We start from the raw sequence: 18,267 nt of genomic DNA, 5'->3' as shown, positions 1-18,267 counted from the left end.
TGTAAGTTAACAAGTTACAACTAACGTTAATCACCACAAAGCAAGATGAAACAGCACAAAGCGCCTTGCATGTTATTTTGTTCTAAAATTATATTAGCTATCAAGGTTCGCTGATAAAATAGCCTACCTGTAGAAAACCCACAATGCATTGAGGTGACTCTGTGTGGCATATCTCCCGCCGCCTTTAGGGGCACTATTTTAGGAAACGATGCAGTGGGTCGTATTTGAGGAAAGGTGCAAACGACCATTATGGTCGTATAAGTTGGAGGACTTGTTGTTATAAACACAATGTTGGAGCAGCCAGAGAAAAACTAACAATAAAAAATGAAAAGGTTAAAGAGCCCAACTGAAACAAACACTGACCACCATAATGGTGGCTTGAAATGAAAAATTCCATAAAACATTGCCGTCTAAACTTCTGTTGATTCTCAATAACTTTTGTAGATGTATGACAGAAATAAAGTCACGCTGGTAATAATAAGTGCAATAATGTGTAAAGGCTCGAAGTCAGTAGTTCTTGTCTTTCTCCTTTTTTCCGTTCTTGTTGTTTCTCTTTCCTTCAATGATTCTGCTTATTAACATGAGGTGTCACCAAAAAATGGCCAATCATCACTTAATTAATCACTTAATTATGTCATTAACTTCCACACTGCTTCAGTGTTCATTTTTAACACCCTGTAGTTGGACCTATATGTACACCAGGAGTGTTAATTTAACACTGGGAATTTTGCTGTGAAGTCTTCTGGCCATCGTCAGGATGTGGGTTCTAGGTTTGATAGCAGCGATTATTTCTGTGAAGCTTGATAAGTTCAACTGAAATATCGCACTGCAAGATCAGGGTCACGAACAATAACACCAATCTTAATCCAAATATGGCCTTTTAATGTGTCAAATTCAAACAATAAGAAGAATGCCTTAGTATGTCAAACATCAGCATTAATAGTATTATATTTGTGAGCATCATATCAGCAGGAATGGGGAACAAAAATGCCACTATTGCACAAGCTGTTTGTCTAATACAATCAGTTACCACATCAAACCACATTTCTTTCCAGATCAGCAAGTTTCATTTTGACTCCCAAACAAAGTTTAATTGTTGAAAGCATCTAGTCAATCACAGTCACAGCAAAAATTTGTTTGTGACATGATTTTGTTGGCTTTATTATCACATTAAAGGACCATTTACACTACACCATTTTTAACTAAAAACGGAAAACGTATGCGTTTTGGACATTCATTTACACAACAACGGCATTTTGAGGGCCTGAAAACACAGTTTTGAAATCGAAATTTTTGCAGGAAACTCTCTTACACGTCCAGCATTTTGCATGATCAGGTTTACTGTGGGATCTGTGGAGGGAGGAGAAAGAAGACGTGCAGCAGAGGAGATCAGGCTTAATTACATCGACTGCAAACCACAGCGCTTTCAGAGTTTTAAGCCCGAGCACCTTGAGTGATACTACTGTATTTCAGATCCCTGAACCGCTGAGGAAAATGTTAAGATCAATTTTGTTCGGTTTGTGCTGTTGCCGTCTGGTTGGTAAGTGTTACGTTCCAGCCCCCAAAAGGGAGGGGAACTTGATAAACCACCGCTCGGGCCCACAAATGCCAGTAAAGGAGGTATGGAGTCGCGGTGCGAGAAAAGGACACAATTTCCAAATACCGTACAAACTAAACTTTTATTTTTGCCACGGTAATGATGTGAATGATAAACAATTTTTCAGGGAGGAAGGGGAGATCTGGACGGACCAAAGAAAAGAAATAAACAAAAGATACCCCACCGCTAACCTATTCTAATTATACACATCCCCTATCTGGCACACGGTCAAGGCGCCCTAACCAAACTTACAGATGGTGGTCCGCCCAGGTCTAGCTGGTGTTTCTAGACAGAGAAGTATGCCTATGGGTGATGTATACCCCGGGGTAGCTCTAAATCTACTCCCCCAATTCCCTATAAACAATAAAGAAATTAACAAACAATAATACTATACAAACATCAAATGCTCAGTCCTGCTGTTTACAAGTTCCAAAAGTGGAACACAAAGCTAGATTTACTAGCTAGAAAATCTGATTAAAACATTGTCAAACGTTCCAATCATACTCTCAATAGAGAACAATAAAGTTATCTAAAAAAAAGTCACAAAAAAAATACCCACAGAGGGATACAAACCACACCAACAGCAGGAGCAGAAAGCAGAGAACAGAGCAGAGAGTGAACTGATTCAAACTAGGCTTTTTAAATAGCCCAGCCAGCTGCAGCCACTGACGAGCGGGAGGAGTTCCAAGATCCTATCAGCCGTTGAACCACCAATCAGCTGCCGGAACTGTTACAGAAGCCATCTTACCTGTTAGAAGAAATACAAACACACAAACCACAAGCAATGCCAGAAAATAATCACTATAATACGTACCCAGAGCTCTGGGGACGTAACACGCCACCCCCCCAAAAGTTGTGCAAACCACCATTTGCACATCATTTAGTCTTGGTACACACGGGACAACGCGTCAGCAACTACGTTAGATGTTGCTTTGACATGAGTGATGCAGACATTATATCCCTGTAGGATCAGAGCCCACCGCATAAGACGACGGTTCTGATTGTACATTCTTTTGAGGAATGTAAGAGGATTATGGTCTGTGAATACTCTTACAGGCACAACACTAGAACCGACATATATCTCAAAAAACTGTAAGGCCAACAATAAAGCAAGTGTTTCTTGTTCAATAGTAGAATACCGGGACTGGCATGGATTGAACTTCCTGGAAAAAAAAAACAAATTGGCCGATCTACACCTTCCTTATCTTCTTGCACAAGGACTGCCCCAGCCCCCACCATACTGGCGTTCTCCAACCGCTGGAACACCAAACTCAACGTGGATAGATGTTCAGCCCACGTGGGTGAGTATACTACTACGTCATCAAGGTAAGCTGTACAGTTAGGGATGTCATCAAACACAATATTAACTAACCGCTGAAATGTAGCGGGTGCATTGCACATTCCAAACGGCATAACCGTATACTGTACAAAGGTATCGGGGGTCAAAAAAGCCGAAATATCAGAAGCCCGTGGGGGTAAAAGGCACCTGCCAATAACCTTTAAGCAAATCGAGTTTACTTACAAAAACAGCCGAACCAATCCGGTCAATACAGTCTTCTATCCTGGGCAGCGGATGGGAATCTGGCACAGTTACTGCACTGACTCGGTGGTAATCCGTGCATAGACGGGACGTGCCGTCCGGTTTTCGAACTAAAATACACGGAGAGCTCCAAGCACTATGACTACGTTTTGCCATGTCATGTTTTAACAAGTAGTCAACCTCATCTTTCATTAACTCACGTTTTTTTTTATATTAACCCGATAGGGATGTTGGCGAATAGGAGATGTACTGCCAACATCCACATCGTGCATCAAAACAGACGTGCTCTTAGGTACATCCTGAAACACAGTAAGAAAAGACTGTATTAAAGACACCAGATCATTTTTTTGACTGCCATCCAAATGTTCCATCAACGAAGGTAAGTTTTGTAGCATCTCTGAATTACTAAGACGTTTACACTGTTGTAATGAGTGACGCAATTCCATACCATCATTATTGCTCTCTTCTAGGTCCACAGTAGGCACAGGCACCACCAATGCCATGCTGGAAGCTGCAGACTGGACCGGAACACTAGAGGGATTGTCAGAAGAATTACACACATGATAGGCTTTCAGCATGTTAACATGACACAAACGAAAAGAGCGCCTGCGATCTGGTGTTTTAATAATGTAGTTAGTATCACTAACTTTGTGCTCCACAACATACGGTCCAGAAAAACTGGCAGACAGTGATGAACCTGGAATTGGTAACAAAACCAGTACTTGATCCCCTGGCAAAAACACACGGTCTGTTGCTTGTTTGTCATACTGTTTTTTCATACTTGACTGAGATGAAGAGAGAGACTCCTGAGCTAGCATGCAAGCAGCATGCAGCCTCTCCCGCATCTGACTTACAAAGTGTAACACATTCTTAGGGTTGCTACTAGGCACATCAGATAGAACACGCTCCTTTAACACTTTTAACAGACCCCTAGGTGTGTGTCCGAACACGAGGTCAGCAGGGCTGAACCCCAACGATTCCTGCACTGTTTCCCTAACAGCAAACAAAACAAAGGGCACCCCCTCATCCCAATCAGCACCTGTTTCCATGCAATACTTCCTCAGCATGGTTTTGAGTGTCTGGTGCCAGCGTTCAAGAGCCCCCTGACTCTCTGGATGGTAAGCGCTGGAGACCTGATGCGATATGGACAATGTTTTTAATGCAGAAGAAAACAGTTTGGACATAAAATTAGTTCCTTGATCCGTCTGGATCACTCTGGGGAGACCAAAGGTGGAAAAGAACTTGATCAAACTCTTTATAATCGTCTTAGCTGTAATTGTCCGGAGAGGAATAGCCTCTGGATACCGAGTGGCGCTGCACATAATGGTAAGCAGAAACTGGTTACCTGTTCCAGTTTTTGGTAATGGACCCACACAGTCAACAATCACCCGCTCAAACGGTTCTCCAATCACGGGAATCGGTTGAAGTGGCACACGAGGAACAGGTTGGTTCACTTTTCCTATAAGCTGGCATACATGACAGGTTTTACAGTATTGCACAATGTCTGATTTTAATCCTGGCCAGAAGAAATGTCGGAGGACTCTGTTGTATGTTTTGGTTACCCCTAAATGTCCGGACCATGCAGGGTTATGAGCCAGTGACAATACTTGTTGTCGTAGTGGAGATGGAACAACTACCTGCCAAACTGTATGCCAGTCCTCACCTGTTTTATGCGCAGTCCATTTACGCATTAAAACACCAGCGTCCACAAGGTAAGCAGCCCCCTGTACTTTTGCCTTTTCAAGAGAGACCACAGAATCAAAGCATTTATTAAGGCTAACATCCTCTTTTTGCCACTCAATCAGCTTCTCTGGTGTGATGGATGACAACACATCTAACTGGGGAGCGACTCCGCACCCCCTTTTCTCAGCCTGCACAGAAGGTAACCCCTCTGGTTTAGGTACTACATCTACAGGTTCAACCCGTTCAAGAATAGTGTCAGATAAATTCACTGTATCCCCCTGCATACGAGCCTGTGCCCGTGTTAAAACACATGCAGGGAACACTTGAGGGTACTTCTGAAGTAGAACAATGTCAGAGACATTAGACTGAGGTCTGTCTGTTACTTCTAGTACTGGAGACACCTTACCTCCAGCAATGTCGTTTCCTAATAATAATGCTACCCCTTCCACTGCCAATGTAGGCACCACCGCAACACGGAACTGACCTGAAACCAAATCAGAATGCAAGTGAACCCAGTGTAAAGGCACAGAAATTGGGTTAGTTTCAATACCACACAGAAGTGTATGTGATCCACAGTATGTCTGGTCAGACCATGGCAACACATCTGTAAGGATAACTGACTGAGCCGCACCAGTGTCACGCAAGATTTTAATTTCCCTCTGGTCTTCAGTTTTTCCTGTGCATGAAACATACCCTACAGACACAAATGGAGCATACAGCAGGTCTGGTTTCCTTGTGAGTACCTCGCTAGCACATCTAGCTTCCTGGAAAGAAACAGATTGAGTTAAACCAACGCTCTTACAGAAAGGCGGAGGTGACTTAGACTTGTTCTTAAGTAAGGAACAATCTGAGATTAAATGGCCTTTCCGGTGGCAATAAAAACATTCCCTCTCTTCTTTCCTAGGAACAGTAGAAGGATCCGAAGAGCGTGATGCACCGACCGCTGATGAAACGAACGTCCTACTCTGGCTGGATGCCGTGAACAACGTTTTATGCGTTAAGGCATATTCATCGGCCAGGACGGCTGCCTGACCCAACGTCGCCACCTTGCTTTCACTCAAATGCATCACTATTCTTTCAGGTAAGTTGTTCTTAAAATCTTCCAACAATATCTGATTTCTCGAAGCTTCATAAGTAGATGTTTTATTGGCTGCACACCAGCGGTCAAATAAGGACTCTTTGTCCCTGGCAAATTCAACAAATGTTTTACTACCACTTTTCTTATAATATCTAAATCGTTGTCTATAAGCCTCTGGCACCAGCTCATAGGCACGCAACACGGTAGCTTTAACCACATCTTAATGTAAACTGTCCTCTATAGAGAGAGAGGCCACAACCTCCTGGGCCTTCCCAGTTAGCTTACATTGGAGGAGTAGAGGCCAGACCTCTTTTGGCCACTTTAGGGCAGCAGCTACCCGCTCAAAGGCAGAGAAGTAGGAGTCTACCTCAGACTCACGAAATGGGGGAACCACCGCAATGTTCCTCCCCACATCAAAATGATCTGGCTTGCCCACTGGGTGAGAAGATGCCCCAGCCTCAAGCTCCATTCGCTGAATGTGGATTCGAGCTTCCTTGTCTGCCTCTATTTTCCTAATTTCTATCTCATACCTCCTTTTGTCTTCCCTGTCTTTTAGGTCTGCTTCCAGACGGGCCGTTTTGAGCTTCAACCGAGCGACCTCTACAGACTCGGGGGACACAGGAGACAACGGGTTGTACATTGGCAGAATTCGAGGCACCGGAGCTTCCCCAACTCCCACACCGCCCCTCGACCGTGCAGGCGAAGGATTCTCTACGGCACCCTCGTCCTCCCTCTCATCCTCTGTTTCCACATCCTCCACAGCCATCACTCCTGCCCTTGACAGACTCAACAAATGGCTTTTGATCACCATTACTAAATTTGCTTTACGAGCCTGCCTATCAACTGTAATATTGTAGTAGTCCGCTAGTGCTAACAAATCCACCTTACGCAGGTTAACCAATGAACCCAATGAGGGCTCCGCAATAAAGCCTGCCACATCTGAAGTAGCCGCCATACTCACACCTCATCCAGTACAATCCTGCACTATTCAGTACACAACGAACACTACAAACTACAAATACTAACAAACTACAGGACAGAACAACAACTACTATGCAAGTCAACACTATTTGGCCTTTCTCACACCTCAACACCACACCTCAATCACCAAGCATTAAGTGGTCCGAGCAACGGGGCACCAAGATCCCGGACGAGCCCCCATTTGTTACGTTCAAGCCCCCAAAAGGGAGGGGAACTTGATAAACCACCGCTCGGGCCCACAAATGCCAGTAAAGGAGGTATGGAGTCGCGGTGCGAGAAAAGGACACAATTTTCAAATACCGTACAAACTAAACTTTTATTTTTGCCACGGTAATGATGTGAATGATAAATAAAAATTTTCAGGGAGGAAGGGGAGATCTGGACGGACCAAAGAAAAGAAATAAACAAAAGATACCCCACCGCTAACCTATTCTAATTATACACATCCCCTATCTGGCACACGGTCAAGGCGCCCTAACCAAACTTACAGATGGTGGTCCGCCCAGGTCTAGCTGGTGTTTCTAGACAGAGAAGTATGCCTACGGGTGATGTATACCCCGGGGTAGCTCTAAATCTACTCCCCCAACTCCCTATAAACAATAAAGAAAAAGAAATTAACAAACAATAATACTATACAAACATCAAATGCTCAGTCCTGCTGTTTACAAGTTCCAAAAGTGGAACACAAAGCTAGATTTACTAGCTAGAAAATCAGATTAAAACATTGTCAAACGTTCCAATCATACTCTCAATAGAGAACAATAAAGTTATCTAAAAAAAATTCACAAAAAAAATACCCACAGAGGGATACCAACCACACCAACAGCAGGAGCAGAAAGCAGAGAACAGAGCAGAGAGTGAACTTCTTCTTCTTCTTCTTCTTTCGTTTTTTGGCGCGTTGCATTCTAAGTGCATATCGCCACCTACCTTTGCTGTTGTGCAGTCATGATTTCTTATGATCAGATTTTCCTTATCATTATTATTTCCTTTACTTCCTTCTCAAATATCTATTCTTATTTAATTATTTTGATGCTCCATCTCATTCCATCTCCCATAGCCCACCTGGCGCTGCGTGTTCAGCTCCTCCAGACTGGACAATAAATTCTGCAATAGTACAAAGCATCCTTATTCTATATTTAAGTCCTTTCACTTAATCCAGTACTATATATATATATATATGCTATTAGTATTCTATATCCTACTCTATCTTTATTAAAATCATAACCTAACAAATATGGCAAATCTTAATTAACCTTCCCTCTTTCATTTAAATACAATATCAATCCCTTTCTTTCCTTATCATACCTTTTACAATCATATATCACATGCTCCACTTTTTCTTTCTCCCCACAATTCTCACATAAACCAGTCTCATGAACTCCAATTAAAAAGAGCGTTGCGTTCAATCTTGAATGCCCAAGTCTCATCCTGGTCATTATGACCTCTTCTTTTCTATTTCTACCATTTATGCTTTTCTTAGTATCAACTATTTTTTTTATATAATATAAATACCGCCCCTTATTATCTTTATTCCATTTTTCCTGCCACTCTTTAATAATATTTTCCTTAATAATAGATTTAACTTTACTTTTACTTAATGGAACATTAAAATCTATTTCTTCCCTTTTTCAAGCATTTTTTGCTAATTCATCAGCAGACTCATTACCAGGTACTCCTACATGCGCCGGCACCCAACAGAATCCAACTTCTACTCCTTTCCTTTGTATTCGCCATAATAATGAAAATATTTCGCACATCAAATCTTCTCTAGAAGTACAATGAGTAACTAGTGATGTTAAGACAGAAGCAGAGTCAGAGCATATCACTACTCTGTCTGGCTTCACCTCCTCTACCCATGTTAATCCTATTATAATAGCGACCATTTCTACGGTATATATTGACAATTTAGATGTTAGTCGTTTAGATATTAATATTTTAAACTCTGGAATATATACTCCTATTCCTGTAATCCCTGTTCTTGGATCTTTAGATCCGTCAGTATAAATGTGCATACTTGCGTAAAATCTTTCCTGTATGTACTTAATAACTTGGTACTTACTCATACCCATCTCCTCCCATTCCCGTTTCTTATCTAATATTCCTAAATCAATTTTAACCTCAGAGATAATCCATTTTGGAACCTCTCCCCATACAGGAGACACACTACATTCAATATTTGCAATCTGATATTTCTCTGCTAACTGATTTATCTTCCATCCATATCCTCTCTCGATACTACTTAAGTATTCCCAACAATTATTTAAGACATCTTTAGCTATATTTCCTCCAGTGTAACTCTTTAAAGATGTCCAGAATACCAAAGACAATTTCTCTCTCCTTAATTTCAACGGCATTTCATTTGCTTCTACTAATAATGCATTGACTGGAGTTGTTTTAATTGCTCCTAAACATATTCTAAGGGCTCTATTTTGTATTCTATCTAGACTTCTTAATAGTGATTCTGAAGCTGACCCATAAATCATGCAACCATAATCAATAGTTGATCTGATCAAGGCTTGATATATTGTTATCATTGAGTCTCTTTCTGCTCCCCATTCTTTCCCAGCTATTGCCCTCATCACATTTAAGACCCTCCTGCATTTTTTATCAATTTCCTCAATATGTTTTTTCCAGGTATATCTCCCATCTAACCACATTCCTAAATATTTAAATGTTTTAACTTGTCCTAAAGATTTCCCATACAATACTAATTTAACATCCCTAAAATCTTTTTTCCTACTGAATATCATATAACACGATTTACTAGTTGACATTTTAAAACTCCATTCTATACTCCATTCTTCCACCTTTTTAATAGCTGTTTGCATACCTGAAATCACTTGCTTTGTATTTCTTCCTCTCTTCCAAATAGCCCCGTCATCAGCATACAATGCACATCCCACACCATATCCCAAATTGTCAAAAATATCATTAATCATAATATTAAAAAGAATTGGACTAATAACACTCCCTTGAGGAATGCCATTTTCTGCCTTATAAATTAATGACTGACACACTCCCACTTGAACTACAAATGTTCTTTCATATAAAAATTGAGATAACCAATTATACATATTTCCGTCTATTCCTATCCTTGATGCTTTAATTAACAACCCTTCTCTCCATATCGTGTCATACGCTTTTTCTATATCAAAATACACTACTGCCATAATTTCTTTCATAGCTATTGTCTTCTCTACTTCATTACTAACCTTGATTAATGCATCCATGGTTGATCTTTTACCTCTAAATCCACATTGATACTTACTAAATTTACCCTTTTTCTCTAGATCATATGTTTGTCTATGAACTATAATCTTTTCCATTAACTTACATAAGTTTGAAGTCGATAATTTCCTGGGTTTGTTGAATTTTTTCCTGGCTTTACTATAGGGATTATTACAGCTTTCTTCCATTTTTTTGGAATAATTCCTTCCTTCCATAATTTATTATATAACTCAAGTATCTTCAATAATATACAATCTGACAAATGTTTTATCATTTTATAACTTACTCTATCAACCCCAGGAGTGGTGTTGGCACATTTTTGTAATGCAACTTTCAGTTCTGTAAGAGAAAACGTCTCGGTTACATATGGTAACCCTCGTTCCCTGAGGGAGGGAACGGAGACGTAGGTCATGACTGACCAATAGGAATCTCGCTAGAGAGGCCAATCTACTTCGAGTGAAACTAAAACAAGCCAATACACATTGGCGTGCAATCATTTGCATCAGCTGCGCGCCCTCGTTAGCGCGGGTATAAACGAGCAGCTGGTGCGATTGCACACTAGTTTTTTGCTGAGGAGCCAAGCCTGAGAAGTTGGCCGCCGCGGCGGGCGGCAGCGGATGTGGCGACAGGACCTACGTCTCCATTCCCTCCCTCAGGGAACGAGGGTTACCATATGTAACCGAGACGTTCCCTATCGGTCAGTCACTACAACGTAGGTCATGACTGACCAATAGGAATCCCTACCAAAGCGCCACAGCCGCTGCACCCCATCCAGCGCCCCCGTGCAAGCCTCTACACCTTCTTGACTGGAGGACGATAGGCGGAGGCTTACACAGAGTGAGTCTGACACTGTTGTTCCGTAATAACCCATACAGTGAGATATTGGATAACACTGGGAAAGCGTGCCCTTTCTGTTTAGGAACTGCATGCCCGTTGTACGTGGCACCCCAGCCGGTGGCAGAGGCATCTGTGAATACCACAGCATGCCTGGACACCTGTTCCAAGGGGACTCCTGCCCGCAGGAACGAGGGGTCTGACCACGGGCTGAAGGTCTGGCGGCACGCCGGTGTGATTGCCACCCGGTGAGTGCCATGACGCCACGCCCATCTCGGGACTCGGCCGTGAAGCCAGTGCTGAAGCGGTCTCATATGTAGCAGGCCGAGCGGGGTTACCGCTGATGCTGCTGCCATATGCCCCAGGAGCCTCTGAAAGAGTTTCAGTGGGACCGCTGTCCTGCCCTTGAACGTGTTCAAGCAGTTCAGCACCGACTGAGCACGCTGCTCTGTGAGGCGCGCTGTCTGGGCGACCGAATCCAACTCCATACCGAGAAAAGAGATCCTCTGCACAGGGGAGAGTTTGCTCTTTTCCCAGTTGACCTGAAGACCCAACTGGCTGAGGTGCCTGAGCACTAGGTCCCTGTGTTCGCATAGCTGATCTCGAGAGTGTGGTAGTATGAGCCAGTCGTCGAGATAGTTGAGGATGCGAACGCCCTGTTCTCTCATGGGAACAAGGGCCCCCTCCGTGACTTTCGTGAAGACACGGGGGGACAGGGACAGCCCGAAGGGTAGGACTTTGTACTGATATGCTCGACCCTCGAACGCAAAGCGCAGAAATGGCCTGTGTCGAGGAAGAATCGAGACATGAAAGTACGCGTCCTTCAGGTCGATCGCTGCAAACCAATCTTGGGGACAGATACATTCGAAAATGCGTCTCTGCGTGAGCATTTTGAACGGTAGCTTGTGGAGGCTCCGATTCAAAACTCGCAGATCCAAGATCGGTCGTAACCCACCACCTTTCTTGGGTACAATGAAGTAGGGACTGTAGTGCCCTGACCTCATATCGGCTGGAGGGACCGGCTCTATCGCATCCTTCGCCAGTAGGACTGCGATCTCCGCACGCAAGACATGGGCATCGGCTGCTCTCACTGTAGTGGAGTGGATGGCCCGAAACTTGGGGGGACGCCGGGCGAACTGAATCGCATAGCCGAGCCTGATGGTTCGAATGAGCCAGCGAGACGGCCTGGGGAGCGCTAACCAGGCTCGCAGAGACCGTACAAGCGGGACCAAAGGGACCGTAGGCGTACCCGGAGTGGGGCAGCGAGGTGGAACACAGGGACGCAGCTCGGGAGGCTCTCTCTGGGAGGCGGCCCGTAGCGGGGTCTGAGTGTGCTGTGCAGCACTTACCTGGTTCCACGGGGCAGGAGGTGCGGGAGGCGGCTCGATGGCGTTCTCGGACCGTACGCAGCTGCCGGCTGGCGATAGAAGAGGCGGATGAGAGTGGTGAGGATTCTGACCCCCCACTACTCTCCGGGCCCTCTTCGGACCCAGAGATGATAGAAACTGCTCTTTTATTGAAAATTTGGGTACCGCTGGTTTTAAGGCCAGCGGCGGAACACAAACAAAACGAAACAAAGGATTTTCCACCCGGCCCTCTTCCGGGGGAGGGAGCGATGCAGTCATCGTCTCCTGGAGAGCAGTCCCTTCCACCTCTGGGTCGCCCGTCCTAGGGCCGCTTACCTTTGGCTTTGCCGCCCCTCTTGGCGGGGGCCTGGACGGGCGGGGTGCCCTGCCTGCGACTGGCTCCACGGTGCCGCTTGGATGGAGGCTGCTGCTGCGGCGCGGGAGCAGGGGCAGACGCAGGCGGACGGCCACGGCGACGAGCAGACCGAGGAGCCGCGGGCGGTGGGGTGGAGGCAGCAGCTGACCGCCGCGGCAAGATGTGTCTAATGGCCTCAGTCTGCTTCTGTACAGCCGAGAACTGCTGGGCGAAGTTCTCGACCGCGTCGCCGAAGAGGCCGGTCTGGGACACGGGGGAGTTAAGGAACCTGATCTTGTCGGTCTCCCGCATGTCAGCCAGACACAGCCAGAGGTGGCGTTCCTGGACCACCAGTGTGGACATCGCACGACCCACTGACCGCGCAGTGACCTTCGTCGCACGGAGCGCGAGGTCAGTTGCGGCACGAAGTTCTTGGAGAACTTGTGGATCATGACCACCCTCGTGCAGGTCCTTCAGTGCCTTGGCCTGATGAACCTGCAACAACGCCATGGCGTGCATGGCAGAGGCAGCTTCCCCACAGGCCTTGTAAGCCTTGCCGGTCAGGTCCGACGAGTACTTACAAGCCCGGGAAGGAAGACACGGTTCTCCACGCCAAGTGGAGTTAGGGCACAGTTGCATAGCAACGGCCCGTTCCACTGGCGGGATACGCGTGTATCCCCTAGCTGCCCCACCATCAAGGGTGGTGAGGGAGGAGGATCCACCGAGACGGTTTCTGGCAGTAAAAGGTGCCGTCCACGTCCCTGTGAGCTCCTCATGCACCTCCGGGAAGAAAGGCATTGGGGTGGGTTGCTGAGAACCAGCGCGCGCCACCCCGAGATACCAATCGTCCAACCTCGAGGGCTCGGGACACGGTGGAGGGTTCCACACGAGCCCGATCCTGTTGGCGGCCCGGGAAAGCATGGCCATCATCTCCGGGTCCGACTCGGGCACCGCTGGCACACCTGAAGGAGGCAGCGGCTCCGAGCCGTCGTCCGCGGAGAGGTCTGACCCACCCTCCGATGCAGCGATCGACATCTGGTCGTCGCAGGGAGCGCCGAACGAAACGACCGGTACACATCTCGAGGACGGTCCAGAACGTTCCGTTGGCAGCTCAACTGGTTGCGGAGCATGAGAGGAGTGAGGGTTCCTAGGGGGTTGGTTCCCCGAAGGAAGCGCGCTCACTGTAATCCTCAGGTCACCCGTGTCACTGCCCGAAGCAACCCGCGAAGGGGGGTTGGAACGAGGTGCAGGCACGGGGACTCCGCCCCTTTGCAGGAACGTGAGTCTGGACCTCAGCTCCGAGATGGTCATCTTCCCACAATGGGTACATGACTCATCCACGAACGCTGCCTGTGCGTGTTCGAGGCCCAGACACACAAGGCAGCGATCGTGACCATCCCGCGACCCCAGGTAACGACCGCATCCAGAAACACACAGATAGAATGTCATCTTGAAAAAGACGCAAACTATCTGTGTAAGCTCTTTTAGAGACTGCTCTCCTTGGTGCTGAAGCACGCAGGGGAACGGTCACAGCGAACACAGACAGGAATGTGCACCTGTCTGTGCGCGATTCTCTCTCGCTGGTCTTACCAGCCGTAAAAACGGCCGTTGAGCGCTTTAATCGCGCACCTTACCAGCCGTAAAAACGGCCGTTGAGCGCTTTAACCGCGCACCTTACCAGCCGTGAAAACAGCTTTTTTGTTTGCTCAGTTTTAAAACAACAAACAAAGAAGAGAGAGAGAGAAGAGAAAAAGACCGCTCGCGCTGTTGTGCCGTCACGCCCGCACCAAAGTGGAGAGATCCAGAAGAGGCTTGCTTTCAAATTCACTCTGTTCAGCATACGAAGTGCTTGGCTCCGAAGCAAAAAGCTAGTGTGCAATCGCACCAGCTGCTCGTTTATACCCGCGCTAACGAGGGCGCGCAGCTGATGCAAATGATTGCACGCCAATGTGTATTGGCTTGTTTTAGTTTCACTCGAAGTAGATTGGCCTCTCTAGCGAGATTCCTATTGGTCAGTCATGACCTACGTTGTAGTGACTGACCGATAGGGAACTCTGCATCCATACAGCTCTTATTGCTATTTCTTTTCTTCATTATATCTACATTTTTGTCTAAAATTTCCTTTTTCCTTATCTCATATTCTTCTCCCAATTCTATTCTATGTGCTCTTTCTAAAACCTTACCTAACATGTTTGCTTTATCTATATCTAGTACCAGGGGCGGAGCCAGACGATGTAAACATTCGGGGCTTAGCCCAAATCTAGGGGGGTCCAGGGGGATACTCCCCCGGGGAGATTTTTTTCCCATTTACGTCAGCTAAATGCACTATTTTTCGGGCTGTTTGAGATAATAGAATGCCTAAAATACAACCCCGACAGGCTGATTATGTGTCCGACGCGAAGCAGCCTGAAGGGTTTATATTTGCTATAACAACCGCCTCGCTATTGAGAATGAGGAGATGTCGTCACGACACAGCGCCCCGCCCCCCGGAGACAGCTTTCCGCCATTTTGGGAGGACACCCGCTAGCAACGCTTATTGTTTATATTGGTAGTAGAGGAGGTTGTCGCAGTGTTAGAATGCCTGGAAAACACTGCTGTGTAAAAAACTGCTCCAGTGTCTCACACGATCGTCGTGGGAACTGTAGCAACCATTTGTTACATTTTTTTCGTTTCCCTAAATGGAAAAAGTATGAAGGAGAGTATGTCTCCGATGTGACAAAGAGACGTCGGATTTCTTGGGTTGCAGCTGTTAGAAGAAAGGACATTACTTTCGACCGCATCTCCGACTCGATGAGAGTGTGTTTTATGCATTTTCATTCGGGTAAGTTCTCTAAAAATGCTTTAAATGTGTTTATGTTCAGCTTTTAAAGTCATGAAGTTAACCTGACGTTATTGCCTAGCCTGCTAACGTTAGCTAAGTAAGTTACAGTGCTAAGCAAAAGTGATACATCCATGCTAAATTTGACTAAAAAGAGGAATAAAAATCATATTTTGTAAATTGATCTTATTGCTTTAATTAAAAAAAATAGTAAAAATCACTCTACCTAGAGATTGGCATGGGGTAGTTTCCATAAGATTATCTCTCAATGCAAATCCAACCAGCTATTAGGCTAACTGAAATAAAACCATGCCATTATCAAGGTTTGGTACTAAGGGTGTGTGATGATGTGGGGCTATTTTAATTCCAAAGGCCAAGGGTACTTTATCAGGATGCATATTATCCTGGATCCATAAAATAACTGGCCTTTAAAAATCTGCCTGCCTCTATGGGAATTTAACATGGGGTGTCCTGACTTATGCACCCTGTATATAAAGGAAGAACATTAATTTATTTACGATACATTATTCATTCACAAAGAAAGTTGGTGTCTGAAAGGTTGCATTTTTTTTAAATTAAGGCATTTAGATAAATTTCCAAAAGATGCCATTTTTTATCCCTCTTTTTAGTCAACTTTAGCATGGGTCTATTCACTTATGCTTAGCACTGTATCTATCAAACTGTTGTTTCTTTGAAAATACTTGGACAGCCATCAATGTTGTTGTTTTTAACAAAACTAGTGTTCATGACATTATGCTTGCTTGTCGGTGAAATGTGCTCGCAGTAATGTGTTTGCCCCACACAGTGGTTCTCTACAATAACTTTCCCCACTTTGGATGCATCACAAAGATGCATATTCCCTCATGTCCTTAGCCTTTTTTCTGCAAGATGTCTTAATCAAATCAAATTTCTTAATCAAATTATTCTGTTCTAGGTAAACCATCATATGAGATGTTGGAGAACCACCCTGACTGGAAACCATCGTTGCGGTTAGGCCACAGTGATGTTAAGCAAACAGATGAAGCAAGATTTCTGCGACAAGTAAATCGCAGGACCCGGCACCAGGAGCAGCCACCATCCCCAGCACAGCACCAGGAGCAGCCACCATCCCCAGCACAGCACCAGGAGCAGCCACCATCCCCAGCACAGCACCAGGAGCAGCCACCATCCCCAGCACAGCAACAGGAGCAGCCACCATCCCCAGCACAGCACCAGGAGCAGCCACCATCCCCAGCACAGCAACAGGAGCAGCCACCATCCCCAGCACAGCACCAGGAGCAGCCACCATCCCCAGCACAGCAACAGGAGCAGCCACCATCCCCAGCACAGCAACAGGAGCAGCCACCATCCCCAGCACAGCAACAGGAGCAGCCACCATCCCCAGCACAGCAACAGGAGCAAGTGCCACCGCTGGCGCAGCACAAGGAGCCGCCATCCCCGGCACAGGAATGTGCACTCTGCTCATCTAGACAGGATGTTATTAACAGTCTTTTGGAGGAAAATAGAAAGCTGAAGGAGGAACTTGAAGAGTACCAGATGAATGAGAACTTTCTGAGTGGTGATGATAACAGAGTGAAGTACTACACGGGACTTCCGACCTATGTAATGTTTCAGACACTTCTGTTCAGTCTCATGCCATATCTGCCTCAAGGTAGTTTGAAGAAGCTCTCACCCTTCCAGCTTGTCCTGATGACTCTTATGCGCCTTAGACTGGACCTGCCAATACAGCATCTCGGCCATCTGTTTCGGGTGCACAGGACAACAGCCAGTGATGCCTTTCACCACACTCTTAGTGTGATGTATGCACGGCTGTCTCCTTTGGTGCACTGGCCATGCAGAGAAAGTTTATTGACCAGTATGCCACACCAGTTTGTGGAATCGTTCGGAAAACATGTGGCTGCAATTGTGGACTGTTTTGAGGTTTTTATTGAAAAACCCTCAAATGTACTTGCAAGGGCACAGACTTTTTCTCAGTATAAACATGCATACACAATGAAATATCTGATTGTGATTACACCCCAGGGTGTAATTTCTTTCATATCCGAAGGGTGGGGTGGGCGCGCTAGTGACAAACACATTACAGAGCAGAGTGGTTTCCTCAACAAACTGTTGCCAGGTGACATTGTGCTGGCAGATAGAGGATTTAATATCAGGGAAAGTGTGGGTATGATGTGTGCTGAGGTTAAGGTACCTACTTTCACAAGGGGTCGTGCACAGCTGGAGGCAAAAGATGTGGAGGAGACTAGGGCCATAGCACATCTCAGGATTCATGTGGAGAGGGTGATTGGTGTTGTGCGGAACAAATTTAAATTCCTCCACTCAACTGTACCTGTGAACATGCTTCTCAAATGTGAAGGTGAAAACATAATGGCGTTGGACAAGATTGTCACTGTTTGCTGTGCCTTGGTAAATATATGCAAAAGTGTTGTCTGAGTGCAGACTTTTTGTTTAAAATAAAGTGTAATCTAATCTACTATGAAATTAATGTAAATATGAAATAAACTCTTTAAACACCTTTATATGACTTAACAGTATTTATTGAGAACTGACAATGAACAGTGTATTAATGTTTTCACAATATGCTCTAAATAAATAACAATAAAAAGTGCATTAATGTAAACAATAAAAAGTGCATTAATGTAAACAATAAAAAAATGCAATGTAAACAATAACAAACACAAATCTCAATGTAAACAATGTCAATGATAAAAAAACACAAAAAAGTGCATTAATGTAAACAATAAAAAGTGCGTTAATGTAAACAATAAAAAGTGCGTTAATGTAAACAATAAAAAGTGCGTTAATGT

The 18,267-nt window shown here is 45.1% G+C and overlaps 1 protein-coding gene across 1 annotated transcript; it reads left to right on the top strand.

The window, feature by feature from the left end:
- Positions 1-16,411: 16,411 nt before the first annotated feature.
- LOC143736365 (uncharacterized) lies at positions 16,412-17,979 on the top strand. The gene has a single exon (XM_077227103.1). The coding sequence runs from the start codon at positions 16,412-16,414 to the stop codon at positions 17,891-17,893; it is 1,482 nt and encodes a 493-aa protein (XP_077083218.1). The 3' UTR covers positions 17,894-17,979.
- Positions 17,980-18,267: the final 288 nt, after the last annotated feature.

The sequence above is a fragment of the Siphateles boraxobius genome, unplaced genomic scaffold (genome assembly GCF_051911475.1).
Source record: "Siphateles boraxobius isolate OS27281-9 unplaced genomic scaffold, OSU_SipBor_1 13, whole genome shotgun sequence".
Lineage (NCBI taxonomy): Eukaryota > Metazoa > Chordata > Actinopteri > Cypriniformes > Leuciscidae > Siphateles > Siphateles boraxobius.
The sequence above is the reverse complement of the archived record's forward strand: the minus strand, read 5'-3'. Positions and strand labels throughout refer to the sequence as shown.

What these genes read in the sequence shown, in the direction of transcription:
- LOC143736365 (XM_077227103.1), top strand. Translation starts at nt 16,412, where the DNA reads ATGTTGGAGAACCACCCTGACTGGAAACCATCGTTGCGGTTAGGCCAC.